The sequence below is a fragment of the Melospiza georgiana genome, chromosome 12 (genome assembly GCF_028018845.1).
Source record: "Melospiza georgiana isolate bMelGeo1 chromosome 12, bMelGeo1.pri, whole genome shotgun sequence".
Classification (NCBI taxonomy): domain Eukaryota; kingdom Metazoa; phylum Chordata; class Aves; order Passeriformes; family Passerellidae; genus Melospiza; species Melospiza georgiana.
The window spans coordinates 18,909,566-18,927,124 of NC_080441.1; the positions used below are offsets into that span (position 1 = coordinate 18,909,566).

Below are 17,559 nucleotides of genomic sequence, written 5' to 3' on the forward strand. Positions count from 1 at the left end.
AAACCTCCACACGTGGCCTGAGCAGAAGCAAAGGCAGGAAGCAGCACAGGGGAAGTTCTGCACCACAGGGATCTCTTGTGATCCAGGAAAAGAGGAAGGGACAGTTGTGCCCCCAGTGCTGTGAGGGGCCCAGGAGGTTCCTGTGCCACCACCCAGCCCCTGCCAGGCCAGGCCTGGCACAGCAGCACTCACAGGGCAGAGAGGGGGCCCAGGAGGCTCAGCTGGAGCTGCTGCTCTGTCCCTGGGTCCCTCCCACCCTGATAAAGCTGCATGGGGTGCCAGCACTGCCCTGCTGAGGCTCTCCCCTCATCCAGAACATTCTCTTCTGAGACCTCTCCCTGCTGGCACAGCTGGACCAGCTCACACTGACAGGGCACAGAAAGGTGAAAGAGCAGCAACATCTGTCTGATTTCTGTTACTGGGGGCTTCTCCTGTTGCCTTTTCTGTGCCCCGTGTTCCAAAGGGGATTTTCCAGGCACTGCCTGAGTCAAGCCCTGCTGCCCTTCCATGGACATGTGACAGCAGGAGGTGAAGAACAGAAAATTCCTGAAGGAGTCAGATATCAACTGGTTGAAGGCTGCATCCCAGTTAAAGCCTCTCAGGCAGGTGGGATTGTTTCCATGTTTTCCAGGCTGAGCAGAGCAGCAGGAAGGTGCTGAGGTTGGATTTTGTTTGGATTTCCAGGTGTTTCCAGTACAAACCTGCTGCTGCCAGGCACTTGGGAGAGGCTGTCCCACTTCAGGAGGGAACAAGCACAGCTCTGACAGAACCATCACACTCAGGAGCTGTTAATTTAATTTTATCCTTTTTTTTTTTTGTTTTTCTGAGCTGTTCTCACACCAAGTGATCTCAGTGCAGCTCCCAATATTCTCCATCATCTCAAGCCCTGGCTGATACCATGAAAATGCAGCTTTGCCTCAAACTGAGGTAACAATCAACAACTCCCAACAACTTCTGCAAGTGCAAGAGGAAATCCACCTCCCTCATCCCCAAGCATGATCCTGCTTCCAAACCCCCCTGCATCAGCACAGAGCATTCCTAAGGGAGGTGTTCCACAGAACCATGGAACTCTGCTTTCTGTACAGGAATTTTATTGAAATCAACGTAATGGTATTTTACACTAATGCCTCAGTGCATCCTCGAGAAGGAAAGGAAGGATTTTCTTTAAAAATTGTTTGTACAGAAGACAAATCATCCAAATGAACATGGTACAGCACAATCCCTAAAACATGCACAGCTGGACCTGGGGCTGCAGGAGCAGGAGCTGCAGGGAGGGGGCTCCAACTTCACATTCAGCACAGAAAGAAGCAGGTGCCAGTGGCCACTGGCACTTTGTGGATAGCAAGATCCAATCACCCCTGGTGAAACTGCAGCCTAGCAGTGACAAATCCAAAGGAGGCACTGTTCCTAGGAGACTGTAACTCTACCTGGGCCCTGCTGGGAAGCTCCATGGCCAGAGCCACACGGGAAGGAGCAGCAGAGCCACCTCCCCACCCTGCCAGTGTCACCAGGACCTCGTGGCAGCAACTCCATGCTCCAGCTCAGGCACCACAAGAAGCCTCCCCTTCCATCCCTCACCCTCCCTGGGCCAAAAGCAGATTCCTTCACCCTGAAGGGTTTCCATTTTTTCCCTGGGAAAGGAGCCCCTCAGCTCCAGGACAGAGGTGCCCCCAGCCCTTTCCCAGGCCCCAGCAGCTCCAGCTCCTCAGGCAGGCCTGGCTTGGGATGGAGATGTGCAGCTGGCACAGAAACAGCAGCGCTGAGCCTGCATTTGGTTAACAGCCTTGGGTTTGGTTTGAGATCCTCCCACAGGAGAACGTTCATCCTCTGGCAGAGCCTTTCTCCCTCAGACCTTGGGGAAAGTCACCAGCCACCAACTCCACCACTCATCCTCCAGTTTCAGTGCACACCTTCCAGGAGAAGCACAAGCAGCAGCTCCCTGGCACCTCAGCAAACCAGCTTGGCCCCAAATTCACCGTAGCCAGTGCCAGAATAATTCTCATTGCAGTCCAGCCTCCAAAGAAGAGCAGGAGAAATCATCTGTGAGGAAGCAGGTCCTGAACCGTGTACAACCAGCCCCATTGCTGTGTCTGTTCAGCTCCAGCCCAGGGGGAGATGAGGAAGAAGTGAGGATGAAGAGGCAGCCACTGCACACCCTGAGGTGACCCCACACCGTCCTCCTGCCTGCAGGATCACTGCAGGAACAGGGAGGTGTCCCCAGCAGCAGCACCTCCAGCTGTGAGTGCACAAAGCCCAGACCCCTTTTGTTCCTACCAGGGTGACACCGTGACCTCCCCGTGGTGCAGCACTGGGAGCCACCAGCTGTGGCCAGATGTGCAGGAGAGGCTCTGTGGGACCCCAAACCCACCTGTCCCCGTTAGTTTGGCTCAGCCCACCCTGAACCTCCTCTGTGGGACAGCTCCATCCCAGGGGCAGAGCTGCAGCCACTCCTGTCCCCAGCCAGGGGAAGCCACAGGGACACGGGGCCAGCATGCACTGAACCCTCCCAGGGGTGGCATTGGGACAGCAAAAGGAACACAAAAATCCTTTCAAGTAATTAACCCAGCCCACTCTTGAGGTCACAGCTGCAGAGCAGCGACCAGCTGGGTCTGTCTGGGTGATAAGGCAAACAGTCTGAAGTCCTGGAGGGATGGGAGGTGCAAGGTGGCAGTGGTGACAGGCAGGAGTCACTCTGGAGGTTCCTTCTTCACACTCTGCCTCATCTCCTGGTGAGCAGCTCCAGCTCCAGTTACTTCTGCACACAGCTGGGCCAGGCCAGCCCGCCACACACAGCTGACAGGATGATGTACAGGATCACCTGGGGAGGGAATGGGGGATTCCCAGCATTCACTGACTGCCACAGCACCACCTGGAAACCTCTGATGGTCAAAGCCTTGAAGAACCTCTCTAACACCCTCCTGTCCCTCCACACCCCTGCAGTTGAGAAGTCCCCATGGAGGTGACAAAGTGCTTCCCACCCTGCCCTGCAGCTGCTCCATCCACAGTCCTTACAGCTGGAGGGGAACTGTCACACCAAAAAAGCCACTTCAGAGTCACAGATCCAAGACCCCACAAGGACTGAGAGCTCAAAAGCCACCCCAGCTCAAGCAGGGCACCTCAGCTGCTCCTGGGGCAAGCAGGGGCAGCTCCTGGACAGGTGTCCCCATCTCCTCTCAGAGGGTCACAAAGGTTGGAAAAGACCTCCACAATCACAGAGTCCAACCTCTGATCAAATCCCCCCACATCCACTAAACCATGTCACCAAGTGCCACAATCCACTCGTGTTCTGAACCCCTCCATGGTGACCCCAGCACTGCCCTGGGCTGGCAGGGAAGGAATTTTTCCTAATATCCAACCTGAACCCCCCCCCCCCCAGTGCAACCTGAGCCCATTTCCCCACTTGCCTGGGAGAAGAGGCCAATCCCACCCCATCCCAACCTCCTTCCAGGTGCTTGAAGAGCCAGAGGGTCCCCCCTGAGCCTCCTCTTCTCCAGGCTGAGCCCCCCAGGCACTCCCTGCAGTTCTGACTGCCCAGGCCCTTCACCCTCCTCATACAGGAGGCCCTGCCCTGGTTCTGCCCCCCCAGGCAGAGCTGGGCACACACAGATGCCAGGACAGTGCCAGGGGTTTGGAGTTTGCAGGGGCTCAGCCTGGCACAGCAGCTCCAGGCCCCACACTCACAATGGACACGATGATGATGACGATGGTGAGCTTGAGGTTCTTCATACACATGGCTCGGGCAAGGTTCCTGCTGGTGGTTTTGAAAGTGACTGACTGCAAGGGAAAACAAGGGAAATCCCAGCATGGATTGGGTTGGAAGGGATCTAAAGCTCATCCAGTGCCACCCCAGCCATGGCAGGGACACCTCCCACTGTCCCAGGCTGCTCCAAACCCCAATGCCCAGCCTGGCTTGGGCACTGCCAGGGATCCGGGGGCAGCCACAGCTGCTCTGGGCACCTGTCATGGAAAGCTTGTCCCATCCCAAGTGTCCTCTCTGTACCCTGCAATTCCACACATTCAAAATAGGGTTTGGGCACTAAATGATCCCAACTCCCCCAGGCTGGGTCAGTGCAGCCATTCCCACAGCCAGGCAGGAGGCACCTGCCCCTGGGAGCAGCCACTCCAGCAGCTCATCCCACTGGGCAGTGGGCAGTGCCAGCTTTTCCTACAAACCACCCTCCTGAGGCTGCAGCAGGCAGGAACCACATCCTGGGAGCTGCAGCTCTCCCTTGGGGCCCATTCCCAAGGTGGGCAACACCAGCCCTGGATCTCCAGGGATGCCTCCTCCTGGGCTGTGGGACATTCCCACCAAAGGATGTTCCATCCCTCCATCTCCCTGAGCTTTCCAAAAGCCTGCACTCCCTGGGCCAGCTCCCCCAGGAGCTCAGCCCAGCTGCTGAAGGAATTCCAGTCCCTTTCCCTAAAGCTTTACCTGAGCTTTGAACACCTGGGAGCTCCAGGACTGCTCCCTGCTCTGCTGCCCTCCAAAGCAGGAGGGCTCTGGGACAGCTCAGGGATGTTTGGATCCCCACAGCCACACACAGGAGCTCCTGGCACTCTCCCAGCCCGAGGATTGGATGCCACAGGAGCTGGGCACCAAGCCAGGATGCTGCAGAGGAGGATGCTGAGCCAGGGCCAGGGATTCCCAAAGGAAACACAAAAAGCTTCCAGAGTGCACAGCACTTTGCTAGATAACTGTGCTTCATAATTACATTAATTTGGGGGTTTTTCAGTCTTCATTTCCTCAGAAACACTCCAAGAAGCTCCAGAGTCTTTAAAGATTATTTAGATGCAACAACTCAGCTTTTTTTTTTAATTTTAAATCAGCCACACTTTCCCTGCTGGTATCAGAACAACTCCACAGATGCACATTTTCCAGTTTATTTGCAGCCAGCTGCCAGGGAAGTGTAAATTGTGATTTTATCTCTCCTATCACTGCAGAGAGGGTTGTCCCCACCTTGGGCACAGGGATGAGGACAGGGATGTGTCACCCTTGGCTGGCTGTGGCACAGGGAGCAGGGGGAGCTGGAGCTTTCCCAAACTGGGAAACAGCCTGGGGGGGAAAGGATTCCCTGCAGGCCTCGATTCCTCTGTGTCCTTTAAGTGTCTCCAGGAGCTGTCCCCACCTCCCTGGTGCAGTGACACAACTTCCCCCCTTCCAGGACTTCCCCAGACTCACCGAATCCACGAGATTCTCTGTTTTATCAATCAGCAGCTCCAGCTTCTCTCCTCTTTGTGCCACAAGGTCTGGAGAAAAAGAGACAAAAAATCCAGCTCTGAAGGTGAAATCCCAGGGCAAAAAGCTGCTCCCAACAGCCAAACCCAGGCCAGGAGCTCCTGGCTGCAGCTTCCAGCCCTCCTGGGATAGCCAGGGCCTTAGGGAACAGCCTGACATCACACAGGCTGCACTTTGGGACTGAATTCTGCTCAGTTCCACATCTCACCCTCTGTTTTGGGTGGGCAGACCTGGCAGCAGGCAAAGCCCAAATGAGAGCAGGTGCAGGGAGCCTTTCCCAGGGAAGCAGTACCTATGTTCCGGACCATGATCCCTTTGAGTTCATCGATCTGGGCCTGTGTCTCTGCCACCTGGTCTGGGCCCTTGCTCTCTGAGTGGTATTTCTGCAACAGAGAACATCATGTTGTACTCCTTGAGCAAGGTCTTATGAGCTCTGAGAGGAATTTGTTACACTTGAGATAGCTCTGCTACTTGGAATGGTTTAAAATGAGTAGGATGGTTTTTGAGGTTGTGTTGGAAACAGGAAAAGGTTTAATAAAAGGCAAAATAACAAAGATAATAAAAATAATTTAATAAAGTGTAACAAAAGGCAAAATAAAATAACAAATGGCAAAATAAACAAGTTTTTCTTACAGAGAAAAACTTGAGTTAGGGGTAAGAGGTTTGTACTCTTGTTAAAACACTCTATAAAAGTGATTATTTCTTTTGTTTTCATTTTTTTTAAGTGAATTACTGAGGAGGACCTCTTGGCTTCTGTCCAATTGGGTAGCTCCAGTTCTGAGGTGAAGTCTTAAAGGTCTTATGAGGTGTCTTTTTACTAAATTGAGGAGAGAAACTTTTGGGCTTTTTGCCTTTGTAAGCAGACAAAGAATAATTTGGTCACTCCGTCAACAGGGGGCACATTCCTACAAGAACAGGCAGGGAAAACAGAAGCCTCAAAAGCCAGGAGCCAGGGAAAACAGGAGCCTCAAAAGCCAGGAGCCAGGGAAAACAGAAGCCTCAAAAGCCAGGAGCCAGGGAAAACAGAAGCCTCAAAAGCCAGGAGCCAGGGAAAACAGGAGCCTCAAGAAGCCAACAGTTTGGGAGCAGCACACCAGATGTTGAAGGTCAGTGGGCCTGAGTGGCCTGACTGCTCTCCCCAAAGGAATGGAGAGCCAGGAGCCATCCCATGTCCCAGAGCCATCCCAGAGCATCCCCCTGTCACCTCCTGGGTACAGCTGAGCCCTCACTGCCAGCTCTGCTGCTGCCAGCCCCTCTGGTGTTTGTCCTGAGCACCATTGCTGCCATCCCTCCCCCTCCACTCCCTTCTCTCAGCCTGTCCCCCCAGTTTGGGGATCCCAGGGGTCCCCTGGTGACTGCACAGCTCAGGGTGGGTGGGAGCAGCACGAGCCAACCTCAGGCTAAAGGAGCCTGAGTGCTTGCAGGATCAGTCAGGCCCAGTCAGCATCAGGGAACTGAGCTCTGCTATTCCTGTTCAGGGATTTCAGTCACAACAGCTCTGCTCCATGATCACCCACGTAGCTGCTTAAATCTGAGTTTTTCCTGGTTAGGAGTTCCATTTCTGACAGCACAGGGAGCCAGTCTGACACTGCCACCCCCACCTGGGCAGCCACAACTCGTGGTGACAGCACCAAATCCAGCAGCTCCTCCTCCACCTCCTCAGGGGGAGATTCCCAGGAGGTTTCAGACTGGCCACAGTCAAAGCTGAGCACTGGTTATACTGGGAGCATGGCACTGGTTATACTGGAAGCATGGTCTCCCTCTCCAGGATTATCTGAGTGCTGCACTGGAGCTGGGGCTGGATCTCTGCCTCTCACAGGAACCTCCTACAGAACATCTCAGCAGGGAATGTCAGCCCTCACATCCCATGGGACCAGGGAGGGAAGGGCTCTGTCAGCACTGAGCTCCCCTCAGCTATCCTGCATCCCAGCAATGTGGAAAAGCTCAGGCAGCTCCTCCTGTGCTCAGGGAGATGGAAAGGTTGGGATTTTAGAGGAATATCAGCCCCATGGCTCCAACAACAGCCTGGCTTTTCTGATAAGGCAATTCCAGCTTATTCCAGCCCTGAAGAGCTTATAAAGTGATGAGTCAGCACTTTGGGTAGTTTCAGTCCCCACACAGCAAAGCCTGGAGGAAAAGCTCCTTCTTCAGGCACAGGAAGTTAATCCTGTTCATTATTCACTGGCATTGCCATTCCTTGCTCTCCCCCTGCTGTGGAAGGCAAGGAGCAGCTCCTGGAATGAGCTCCTGTGACTCTCCCTGCTCCAAACCACCTGCACAGCCCCAAATCCCAGTGCAAAGCTCAGGCAGGAGCAGCACAGGTGCAAATCCTCCTTCAGAGCCCTGGCCTCACCCCGCAGCCACCACACAACTGCTCCACAACTCCTGCACTGGGGAGGGTTCAGCTGTGCCCACCAAGGGCCCCTCCTCCTGCAGCTGTGACAGCCCCAAACCTGGCCCTGCCATGGGATAAACAGCAACAGAGCCAAGCCCTCCCTGGAGAACAGCCCCAGCAGGGCTCTGAGGGCCTGGGGACACAGACCACAGGCTGGGGGCAGCCCTAAAGCCACCATTCCCAGGACACCTCATCTTTAATCCAAGGGACACCTCAAACCTCCCTGGCCTGGATTGTCAAGCAAATTGTATCTATTTGCCATCTGTATGGAAGTTGTCTTCTGTTCAGTGGGCAGTTTTCCTTAGCTCCCCCACACCCACTCCTCCCTGGGAGGGGACATTGCTGATAACAGCTATTGAATGTCCCTGCATGGCTGATAAGAACTACAGCATCCCACTGATGTGGGAGATGGGAGCCCAGAGGGAGGAGCCAAGCATTCCTACCCAGATATAATCCAGAGGTTTTGAGACACCAGCACGGCTTCTCCACTGGATTCCCCAGAGGAACAGCAGCTGCCTCTCCTGCCACTGGATCTTCAGAGGAAGAATCCATCCTTCTCTACAGGATCCCTGCTCCAGCAGAACCACCCCTGACACTGCAGGAGGGCTGAGCCACAATTCCAATGGGACTGCCACCAACACCCTGACCCACAGGGTGTCAGAATGTAGCTATGATATTTTTTGAAAAATCTTTTCTTTAAAATTTTTCCTCCTGAGAAGCTGGGAGTAGCCTCAGGAACAAAATGTAACCAATGATTATCTGCTGCTGTGCAATGCAACAGGTGCATCTGTGATTGGTCTCATGTGGTTGTTTCTAATTAATGGCCAATCACACCCCAGCTCAGACAGAGTCTGAGACAGCTGCCTTTGTTATCATTCTCTGCTGTTCTATTCTTAGCCAGCCTTGTGATGAAATCCTTTCTTCTATTCTTTTAGTATAGTTTTAATATAATATATATGATAAAATAATAAATCAGTCTTCTGAAACATGGAGTCAGATCCTCATCTCTTCCCTCATCCTCAGACCCCTGTAAACACCATCACACACTGAAGATCCAGAGGAACAGCAGCTGCCTCTGCCACTGGATCTTCAGAGGAAGAATCCATCCTTCTCTACAGGATCCTGCTCCAGCAGAACGACCCCTGACACTGCAGGAGGGCTGAGCCACAATTCCAATGGGACTGCTGCCAACACCCTGACCCACAGTGTGTCAGGTTGGGTTCTGACTCTGCCAGTGTTGTTTTTAGTTTACTGCACTGTTCATTTTATCCTTTTATTTTCTTCCCTATTAAAGAACTGTTATTCCTGCTCCCATATTTTTTACCTGAGAGCCCCTTAATTTCAAATTTATAGCAATTTGGAGGGAGGGGGTTTACATTTTCCATGTCAGGGGAAGCTCCTGCCTTCCTTAGCATTCACCTGGCTTTCCAAGCCAAGACAGCCCCAAGCCCACCCGAGGGGCTCTGTGGGGAGGCTGGGCTGCAGGAGCCCAGGGCCTCACCAGCTGTGCAGCCAGCACAGAGGAGAACTCGCTGTTCATGGCGTAGGGCAGGGCGGTCTGTGCCCGCGAGCCGTACGTGGTCTGGAAGCGCTTCTTGATCTCGTTCAGGAACGTGAAGGCTCGGGAGCGCTCAAAGTCCTGCCAGCAGAGAGCACACACAGAGTCAGCAACAGCAGCTGCAGGGCTGGGGCTGCACTCCAGCTCTGGCACTGGCAGCCCCAGGGCTCCAGCCCTGCACTCAGCGGGAGCATTTCCTGCAGCACTCCCAGAATCCAGGAGCACCAGGCAAGTTCCACTGGCAGCTGGAGTGGTCTTTGCACCACCAACTGTTGTGGTGTGCTGTAATGTCCCATTTTGGCCTTCCAGGTCATCCCCCCAGGTGTGCCAATACCTCTCTCCCTTCCCCCTTGCCCCCATGCTGAGTGAGTCCTGTCAATCAGGCTGAACATTCCAGCAAGGCGTCGTGTGGTTGGTCAAGTTCAAAGGATGCCCCTATGCCCAGAGGTCATTGGCCTGTCTGGGTGTCACCTTCCCCTGAGACCCTGCCCCTCTCACCTGGTTGGTGGCTCACCTGTACCTCCCCTCCCCTGTCCCTGAGCTTAAAAAGGTGATCAGACCATGCAGCCGGGATTCTGTTGGAGCAGCTCCTCACGTTCAGACCTCTGTAACCATGGAATAAACCTCTGGACATTAAACCCTCCAGCAGAATCCATCTCCTTTTTCTCTTCACCATCACCTGAAGCCATTCCTCCTGAGGTAACGGGGTTCCTTACAAGCCTGGACTCGTTCAGTGCCCAGCTGCAATCTCCAGCAAGCCAAGGTATCTCTGGGGTGATACACCGCAGTTGCTGCCTTTGGCCCAGCAGCGAGGGTCAGACTGGCCCAGGCACAATCTAACTGGTAATATTGGGAGCCTTTTTTCCAATAACCAACTATGGAATAATATCCCAATATTACCAGGTGGAACGTGCCCGGGCTCATCTGGCCCTTGCTGCTGACCAGAGGTGGCAGCTGTGGTGTTTCACACAAAGACACCTGTGGCTGGCTGGATGTTGCAGCTAGGCACTGGAATAAGTCCAGGCTAGAAGAACTCAGGTTTACCTCTGGTGAAAGTCCTTAAGCTAGGTGAAGAGGAAAAGGAGAGGATTCTGTCATAGAGTTTAATCCAGCGTTTTATTCCAGGATGACAGACCTCTGGATCTTGTAACAGCTACACACAGAATCCCGGCCGCGTGGTCTCACTGTCTTCTTAAGCTCATGGGGAGGGGGAGGGAAGGGACAGGTGAGGCATCAACCAGGTGGGAGGAGGGGAAGGCTCAGGGGACAAGTGACACTTGGCTAGGCCAATGACCCCAGAGCTGAGGGGCATCTTTTGAACTGCACCAACCAGCCCATGCCCCTGCTGGAATGTTAAGCTTGACAGACAGCCCTTAGCAGGAGGGCAAAGGAGAAGTGGGCACACCTGGGGGGTTGGGATAGGTGAAGCAGGAAATGGCATCACATTGCAACAACCAACCCACTGCACTGAGACAAACTGGGAACAGCCAAGAACTTCACCCCACAACTCCCAACCCACAGGACTGAAAGCTCCCTCCCATGGAATGGATGATTCTGAAGGCCACTCCCAACCCAAACCATCCCACAACTCTGATCTGAGCTCTGGGCTGAGTTCAAACTATAACTGAGGCTAGAGCAGCTCCAGTGGGAGAAAAGGCACCTCAGAGCAGCCCTCACTAACAACTGCCACACCAAAACCAAAATTCCCCAATTTCCCAGGCCTATAGCCCCCAGTACTCACATCATCTGTGATGCACAGGTAAATGATCCTGTCCTGGCAGATGTAATGGAACAGGTAACTGCAGGGAATGGAAAGGAACAAACAAAATGTCATTGGAAGCTGCCACATTTCCAGAATTTCATTTTCCAGAAGCCACTGCTGGCTGTGGGGGCTTTGGGAACTGGCAAGAGAAAATCCAGGTTATTCTATGGAGCTGGCACAGATAAACATGTCCAAGGTAAATGTCCAGGGAAGTGAGGCTGGGGCAGAGGTCTCTGTTCTGAAGGTCTGCTCCTATAAAAAGTTCAAAAATCGTTGCACATCCACAACTCTCCTGGAAAGAGTGAAGTGAAACTTGTCTGGTACCACCCTGCAGACTCCTCAGAGAGGCCAAGAGCAGAGAGAGAGAAACCCAAGAATTCCTGATGCCAGAAGGGTGCTTTTTCTTGGAGATTTATACAAAAGACACAAAGAAAAAACAAAAAGAACTCATTAAATGAATTTAAGGAGTTCAAAGAAACTCAAGTTTTTCCTGTTTCAGAACAGGATGAATTGTCTTGGACAGAACCCAGTGAGTTTTTCAGCCCATAGGCTGGGAGGCACAGCATCCCTGGGAGGCTCCAGACAGAGGAACAGCTCCAAGTGCTCACTGAGCTTCACAGCTCCCACACTCTGCCCAAAATGCACCACAGCACTCCTGAAACTCAGCTTTCCACTTGGCTGAACAGCACTCAAGGCAAAGTTATTTTAAAGGAATAACTTAAAATATTAAAACTTATCCTTAAAATTCCAGCATGACAGAAGAGCTGCAGCACCCAAGGTGTGTCAGATTCCAGAGCAGGCACTGCCCCCAAAACATCTCCCACAGGGACTGGCTGTGCTCCTGAGCATGTGGGAAGCCCAGCCCAGTTCTGCATCCTCAGAACAGCTCTGACACAACAGCTTGGGCACCAGAGAGGATCCAGCCATGCTGCCATTTCCAAAAAAAGAGCTGGAATGGGCTCCAACACCTCCAAATCTGTTTTTTTCCACAGTTGTTCTAGTTTGTTCCTATTGACTCACCCACTTCCCACGTGCAGGGAGTCACAGGTGATGAAGCATCTCCTGCCTGTCCTACCAACACTGACCAAGGGTTCAGAGAGCTGGGAAAATCCTGGGAATGACCCCTCTGTCCTGCAGACTGGATTGGGGGCAGCTCAAGATGTGATCTGTGAGCACAGGATCTACAGGCACCCCAGGAAGGGTGACAGTTTCACCTAAAGCCACGTTCAAGCCTCAGAAAATCCAGGGGAAGCTTCCAGAAGCCAAACTCCAAAGATTCCAAAGCAGGGCACCCTCCAGCTCATTTTGGATTATAAAAATGGAAAATATTATAAAATGAAAAATTTGATTTTGTATCAACTGCTTTGTGCTGCTGCTGGAGCTCAACTCAAATCCTGGTTATGCTGCAGAGTTCTGGGGGACAGAAGTAGCTACTGAGCTGGTGGCACAATTCCATCAAATGGGAATTTGGATGGAAAAACCTGCAAAATCACAGAAAAAACCCCAAACACACCCAGTTTGTCCCTGCCCTCATGCATCCCCAGAGCCAAGGAGGGGGGTCACTCACCTGCCATGGGAATAGGTCAGTTTGTTGTTCTCAGATGGGATTTTGGCCAGGATCTGCTCGGTGACCTCCAGGAAGTTGCCCCCACACCAGGCGTGCTTGGCCAGGATGGTGGTGCCCCTCGCCACCACTGCAAACAGGATGGCCATGGCTGCTGTCCTGCTGGGGACAAACAGGGACATCAGCACTGGGGCACCTGCAGGGTGGCACAGGGACCCGCACAGTGTCCCCTGGCACAGACAGCAGGCCATGGGCAGTGTCCCCTGTGGAGCACAGGGAGCAGGGCATGGGCAGGACTCAGCCACGACACTGCAAAGTTCCCTCATTTCCCCTTTTAGCTCTGCTCCCAATGACACAAAACCCCCTAGAAAAAGGGGTTTTTATCACCTCTGTGCCCTGTGAGGGTGGCAAAGCTGAGGTTCTCCAGAGAAGCTGTGGAGCCAGCATCTCTGCCTGAAGAGAAACCAAGGCAGAAACCAGACCTTACAAGTTTGTGAGGATGAAGGCAAACTAAACCTTGGAAAAGTCACATTCAATGCTGCTCACAGCAGAGGGAAGGGCAAATCCCACAGCCAGAGCAGCTGTGGCTGCCCCTGGATCCCTGGAAGTGGCCAAGGCCAGGCTGGATCAGGCTTGGAGCCACCTGGGGTAGCAGAAGGTGCTGGGAGTTGGAACTGGATGAGCTTCAAGCTCCATTCCAACCCAAACCATTGTGGGATTCCCTGAGTCTCCAGAGCAGGAAAAACATCCCTGCTGCCACAGAAAGGGACACTCTTAATCAGCTCAAGTATCAGCACATTAATCTAGGGCCAGAGCCAGATCTAACACATGGAGCACATGGCAGAGCCCAGCTGGCACAGCTGCCCTGCTCATCCTGCACATCCATAAGCCTCTTTTCTGCTCAGCAAGGACTTAGGATGACTTTGGACCCTGCAAAACCCAAAAATCTCATTTTTCACTTTGTACTTAGGCCCTGCTTATGACCTGCTCTGTTCTGTGCACGATCACAGAGCTCTCCTGAAGGCCCAGGAGAGCTCTCTGGGAACAGCCACAGAGCAGCAGGGCTGCCTGAGCTTCTGGAGCCAGATTCTCCATCCCCCTGGCACTGCCTGGTGAGAATTAGGGATCCCTTCTGGATTAACAAGGCCATGAAGGGAGATCCAACCCAGCAGGGCTCACCTGGGCAGGCTGAGCCCCACAGATCCAGGATTGGCCAGCACCAACCAGAGCTCCTCCCACAGTCTGAGCCCAGCACTGGAGGGGAAAAGGATAAAGTCATGGATTTGCTCACAGGACAGACTCCACACAACCACCTGGGAGCGCTGCCAAGGGGAACAGAACCATGGAATGGCTGGGGCTGGAAGGGACCTCAAGAGCATCTCCATGGCAGGGATATCTCCCACTGTCCCAGGCTGCTCCAGACCTCATCCAGCCTGGCCTTGGACACTGCCAGGGATGCAGGGGCAGCCACAGCTGCCCTGGCTGTGGGATTTGCCCTTCCCTCTGCTGTGAGCAGCATTTCATGTGATTTATCCAAGGTTTAGTTTGCTTTCATCCTCATAAACTTGTAGGGTCTGGTTTCTCCCTTGGCTGCTCTTCAGGCAGAGATGCTGGCTCCTGCAGGAAGCTTCCAAGAAATTGCTTACTCCTTTATGTTTCAGCTCTGAGTAATCTCCACTTTGGCTCATTTTCAGGTCAAAATGCTCCTGTCTTAAATAATATTGTGAGCTAACTCAGCCCAGGGAGTTCACTGCACCCTCCTGTCCCTGCAGAGCCACTGGACACAGAGGCTCTGGCCAGCCCAGGGTGGAGCAACACCAGGGCACAGGCTGGAATCACAAACACCTCTTGAGCAATCAGCTGAGTGTCCAGCACCAGGAAACCACTGCCTGCTCCTGCAGCCACCCAGGAGCCACAGAAAGGAGCAGCTGTAGCAGAAAACACACCCCAAACCCTGCAAGGACACTGAGACTGAGGGTACAGAGCCCACACAGAACCCTCAGTGCCCTGAGCAGAACAAACACAGCCCCAGCTGAGGATTGGGAAGTGTTTAGACAATTCCTGCAAATCCCTGCACTTTTAACAGTGGATGTTGGTGGAACTGAGGTGACACCTCAGCAGCAGCAGTGAGGTGGCACTCACGGGCACTGTGGGACCCACAGTCCTCAATTCCCTGGGTTCCTGGCTCTCCCTCCCTGGGCTCACACCCTCTCCCCCCGAGTTCACAGCCCTGACTCCCCAGATTCCTGGCCCTCATCATGCCCAGGGCACAGGAGCTCTGTGCCTGGCAGGAACACCAGCCCCAGCTCTGAGCAGAAGGGGTTACATGAAGTAGAAGAGATTAACCAGGAGCATTTCCCTCCCTGAGCAGCCCGTACCAGCCGTGTGTTACTGCTGTTAGTGAAACAAATCTGTTAAACTGCCACAGAAGGTCCTTCCTCAGCAGTTACAGCAGTCAGGAATGAAATCCCTTCAAATTAACCCCTCTGCAGAGCTTTTTCCTACCTAAACTTACAACATTACACAGCTGGAAGGAGCCAAGACCAAACCTTCCAAAAAGACCCTGAAAGATGCACAAGCTGCTGCCTCTGGGGACTGAAGTGAGGGATCCTAGAAACCCAGAAGGATTTGGGTTAGAAGGGACCTCAAAGCCCACCCAGAGCCACCCTGCCATGGCAGGGCCCCCTTCCACTGTCCCAGGCTGCTCCAGCCCCAGTGTCCAGCCTGGCCTTGGGCACTGCCAGGGATCCAGGGGCAGCCACAGCTGCTCTGGGCACCCTGTGCCAGGCCTGCCCATCCTCCCAGGGAACAATTCCTCCCCAATACAAGGGCACAGAAAAACCTTCTAAGGAACATCAGAAACACAGGCTCAGTCCCAGCATGATGTTTACAACTCCTGTAAGGATGATTTACTGTTTTCCAGCCACTCTTCTGGCCCAGAAGATTCCCAGCTTAGTGCCAATGAGCCATGGAAGGTCCCTGCCTGCACTTGCACAAATCCTCTTACCAGAAAGCAAAGGGCAGCACGCCGCCGTTCTAGCACAGAACAAGGGAACAAGGGGAGGTGTTGCAACCCAGCGAGCTGCAAACTGCTGCAATAAAGAGATCGTTTGAGCAGGGTGAGCTCAGCAGAAAGCAGCCCGAGCTTCCCTTTAACCTCTGCTGGGCAGCTGGAAAAATCATTACTTCATTACAGAATATTGCACCGTGAAGTCCTGCGGCTCTCCTGTTCATTTTGAAACTGAGAATTGCAACATTTGCGCTCCAACTTATCCCACGTTCAGCCTCCCTTCTGCACACAGAATTTACTTCAGGTGTCCCCAGTGCATCACTATGGAACAAATCACCATGGAAATCAATCCCCGTGCTCTTCCAGCCCCATCACCTTTACTGGAGGCAGCATTGCAGGGGTTGGAGTGGGGTAAGGACATGCAATACCACGGTGATTGAGTAAGCAGCTCTCTAAAAAGGGAACACGTGCAGCCCAAAGCATGGAATCAGGGAATTGCTTAGGTTGGAAAAGCCCTGCAAGAGCACCAAATCCAGCCATCCCCCAGCACTGTCAAGGCCACCCCAACCCGTGTCCCCAAGTGCCACATCCACATGGCTTTGAAATCCCTCCAGGGACGGGCGCTCCACCACTGCCCTGGGCAGCCGTGCCAGGCCGGACAGCCCTGTCCATGAGGAATGTCCCCAACATCCCACCTGACCCTGCCTGGCACAGCCACATCCTGTCATGCTGGGGCTGTTCCATGGGAGCAGGGCCCGACTCCCTCCATCTCCCTGCACCCCCCGCCAGCACACCTGTGGTTAATTAATTAATTAACAAATTAACCCATGTAGTGCTACATCTGCAACGCCGTCCACCCCCAGACACACCAGTAACACCTCAATAACACGCCAGTAACACACGGGTAACACCCCAGTAACAAGCGAGTAACACACTAATGATACCCCAGTAACAGACCAGTGACACACCAACAACATCCTAACAACGTATTGCTAACAGCCCCGGTAACACGGCAATAACACCCCGGTAACACAGAGATATAACAGCCAGTAATACCCCAGTAACACAGTGTTATAATACCCAAGTAATACCCCAGTAACACGGCAATAACACCCCGGTAACACAGTGATATAACACCCCAGTAATACCCCAGTAGCACAGATATATAACACCCCAGTAATACCCCAGTAACATGCCGGTAACATCCCCAGTAACAGGCCAGTAGTACACTAATAACACGTCAGTAACATTAATAATATCTCAGCAACACGGCAATAACCCCTCAGTAACATCCCAGTAACGCAGCAATAACCCAAAAGTAACACAGCAATAACCCACCAGCAACATCCCAGTAACGCAGCAATAACACCCCAGAAACACACCAATAACACCCCAGTAACGTGCCGGTAACGTCCCCGGTAAGAGGTCTGTACCACACCAATAACACCCCAGTAACACACCAATAACTCCCCGGTAACGCCTCCGGTAAGAGGCCCGTACCACACCAATAACACCCCAGTAACGTGCCGGTAATGCCTCCGGTAAGAGGTCTGTACCACACCAATAACACCCCAGAAACACACCAATAACTCCCCGGTAACGTGCCGGTAACGCCCCCGGTAAGAGGCCTGTATCACGCCAATAACATGCCAGTAACACACCAGTAACACCCCAGTACCACACCAATAGCACACGAGTACCAGGCCCGCCGCTGTCCCGTGACACGCCAGTCACACTCCGGTAATCCCCGGTCACCCGCCGTGACCCCGTGCCCGTGCCCCGCTCCCGGTGCCGGTGCCGAGCGCGGCCTCCTCCCGCCGGCAGCGCCTGAGGCCCGCGGGGCCGGGGCTGTGCTCGGCCGGAACCCCCGCACCCGAACCCCCGGCCCGGCCCGGCCCGGCCCGGCCCGGCTCGGCTCGGCTCGGCTCGGCCCAGCCCGGCTCCGGGCCGCCCCGGCCCCCCGCGCTCACCGGCGCTCCCGGGCCCCGCCGGCCCCGCTCGGCCCCGCCCGGCCCGGCCCGGCCCCGACGCGTT

The 17,559-nt window shown here is 53.8% G+C and overlaps 1 protein-coding gene across 2 annotated transcripts; it reads right to left on the bottom strand.

Annotated features, from left to right (window-relative positions):
* Window positions 1-1,074: 1,074 nt before the first annotated feature.
* VAMP7 (vesicle associated membrane protein 7) lies at window positions 1,075-17,541 on the bottom strand. Of its 2 annotated transcripts, none has more exons than XM_058032869.1 (8): window positions 17,496-17,541; window positions 12,519-12,677; window positions 10,931-10,988; window positions 9,133-9,270; window positions 5,529-5,619; window positions 5,180-5,247; window positions 3,682-3,774; window positions 1,075-2,818 (listed from the first exon to the last, which is right to left on the bottom strand). In XM_058032869.1, exons 2-8 carry the CDS (start codon window positions 12,662-12,664, stop codon window positions 2,750-2,752), a joined length of 663 nt encoding a protein of 220 aa, XP_057888852.1. In that variant the 5' UTR covers window positions 12,665-12,677; window positions 17,496-17,541; the 3' UTR covers window positions 1,075-2,749. The 2 variants fall into 2 exon arrangements, with proteins under 2 accessions (XP_057888852.1, XP_057888851.1); XM_058032868.1 differs by having other exon boundaries at window positions 12,519-12,674; window positions 17,496-17,540.
* Between the last annotated feature and the right edge of the window lie 18 nt (window positions 17,542-17,559).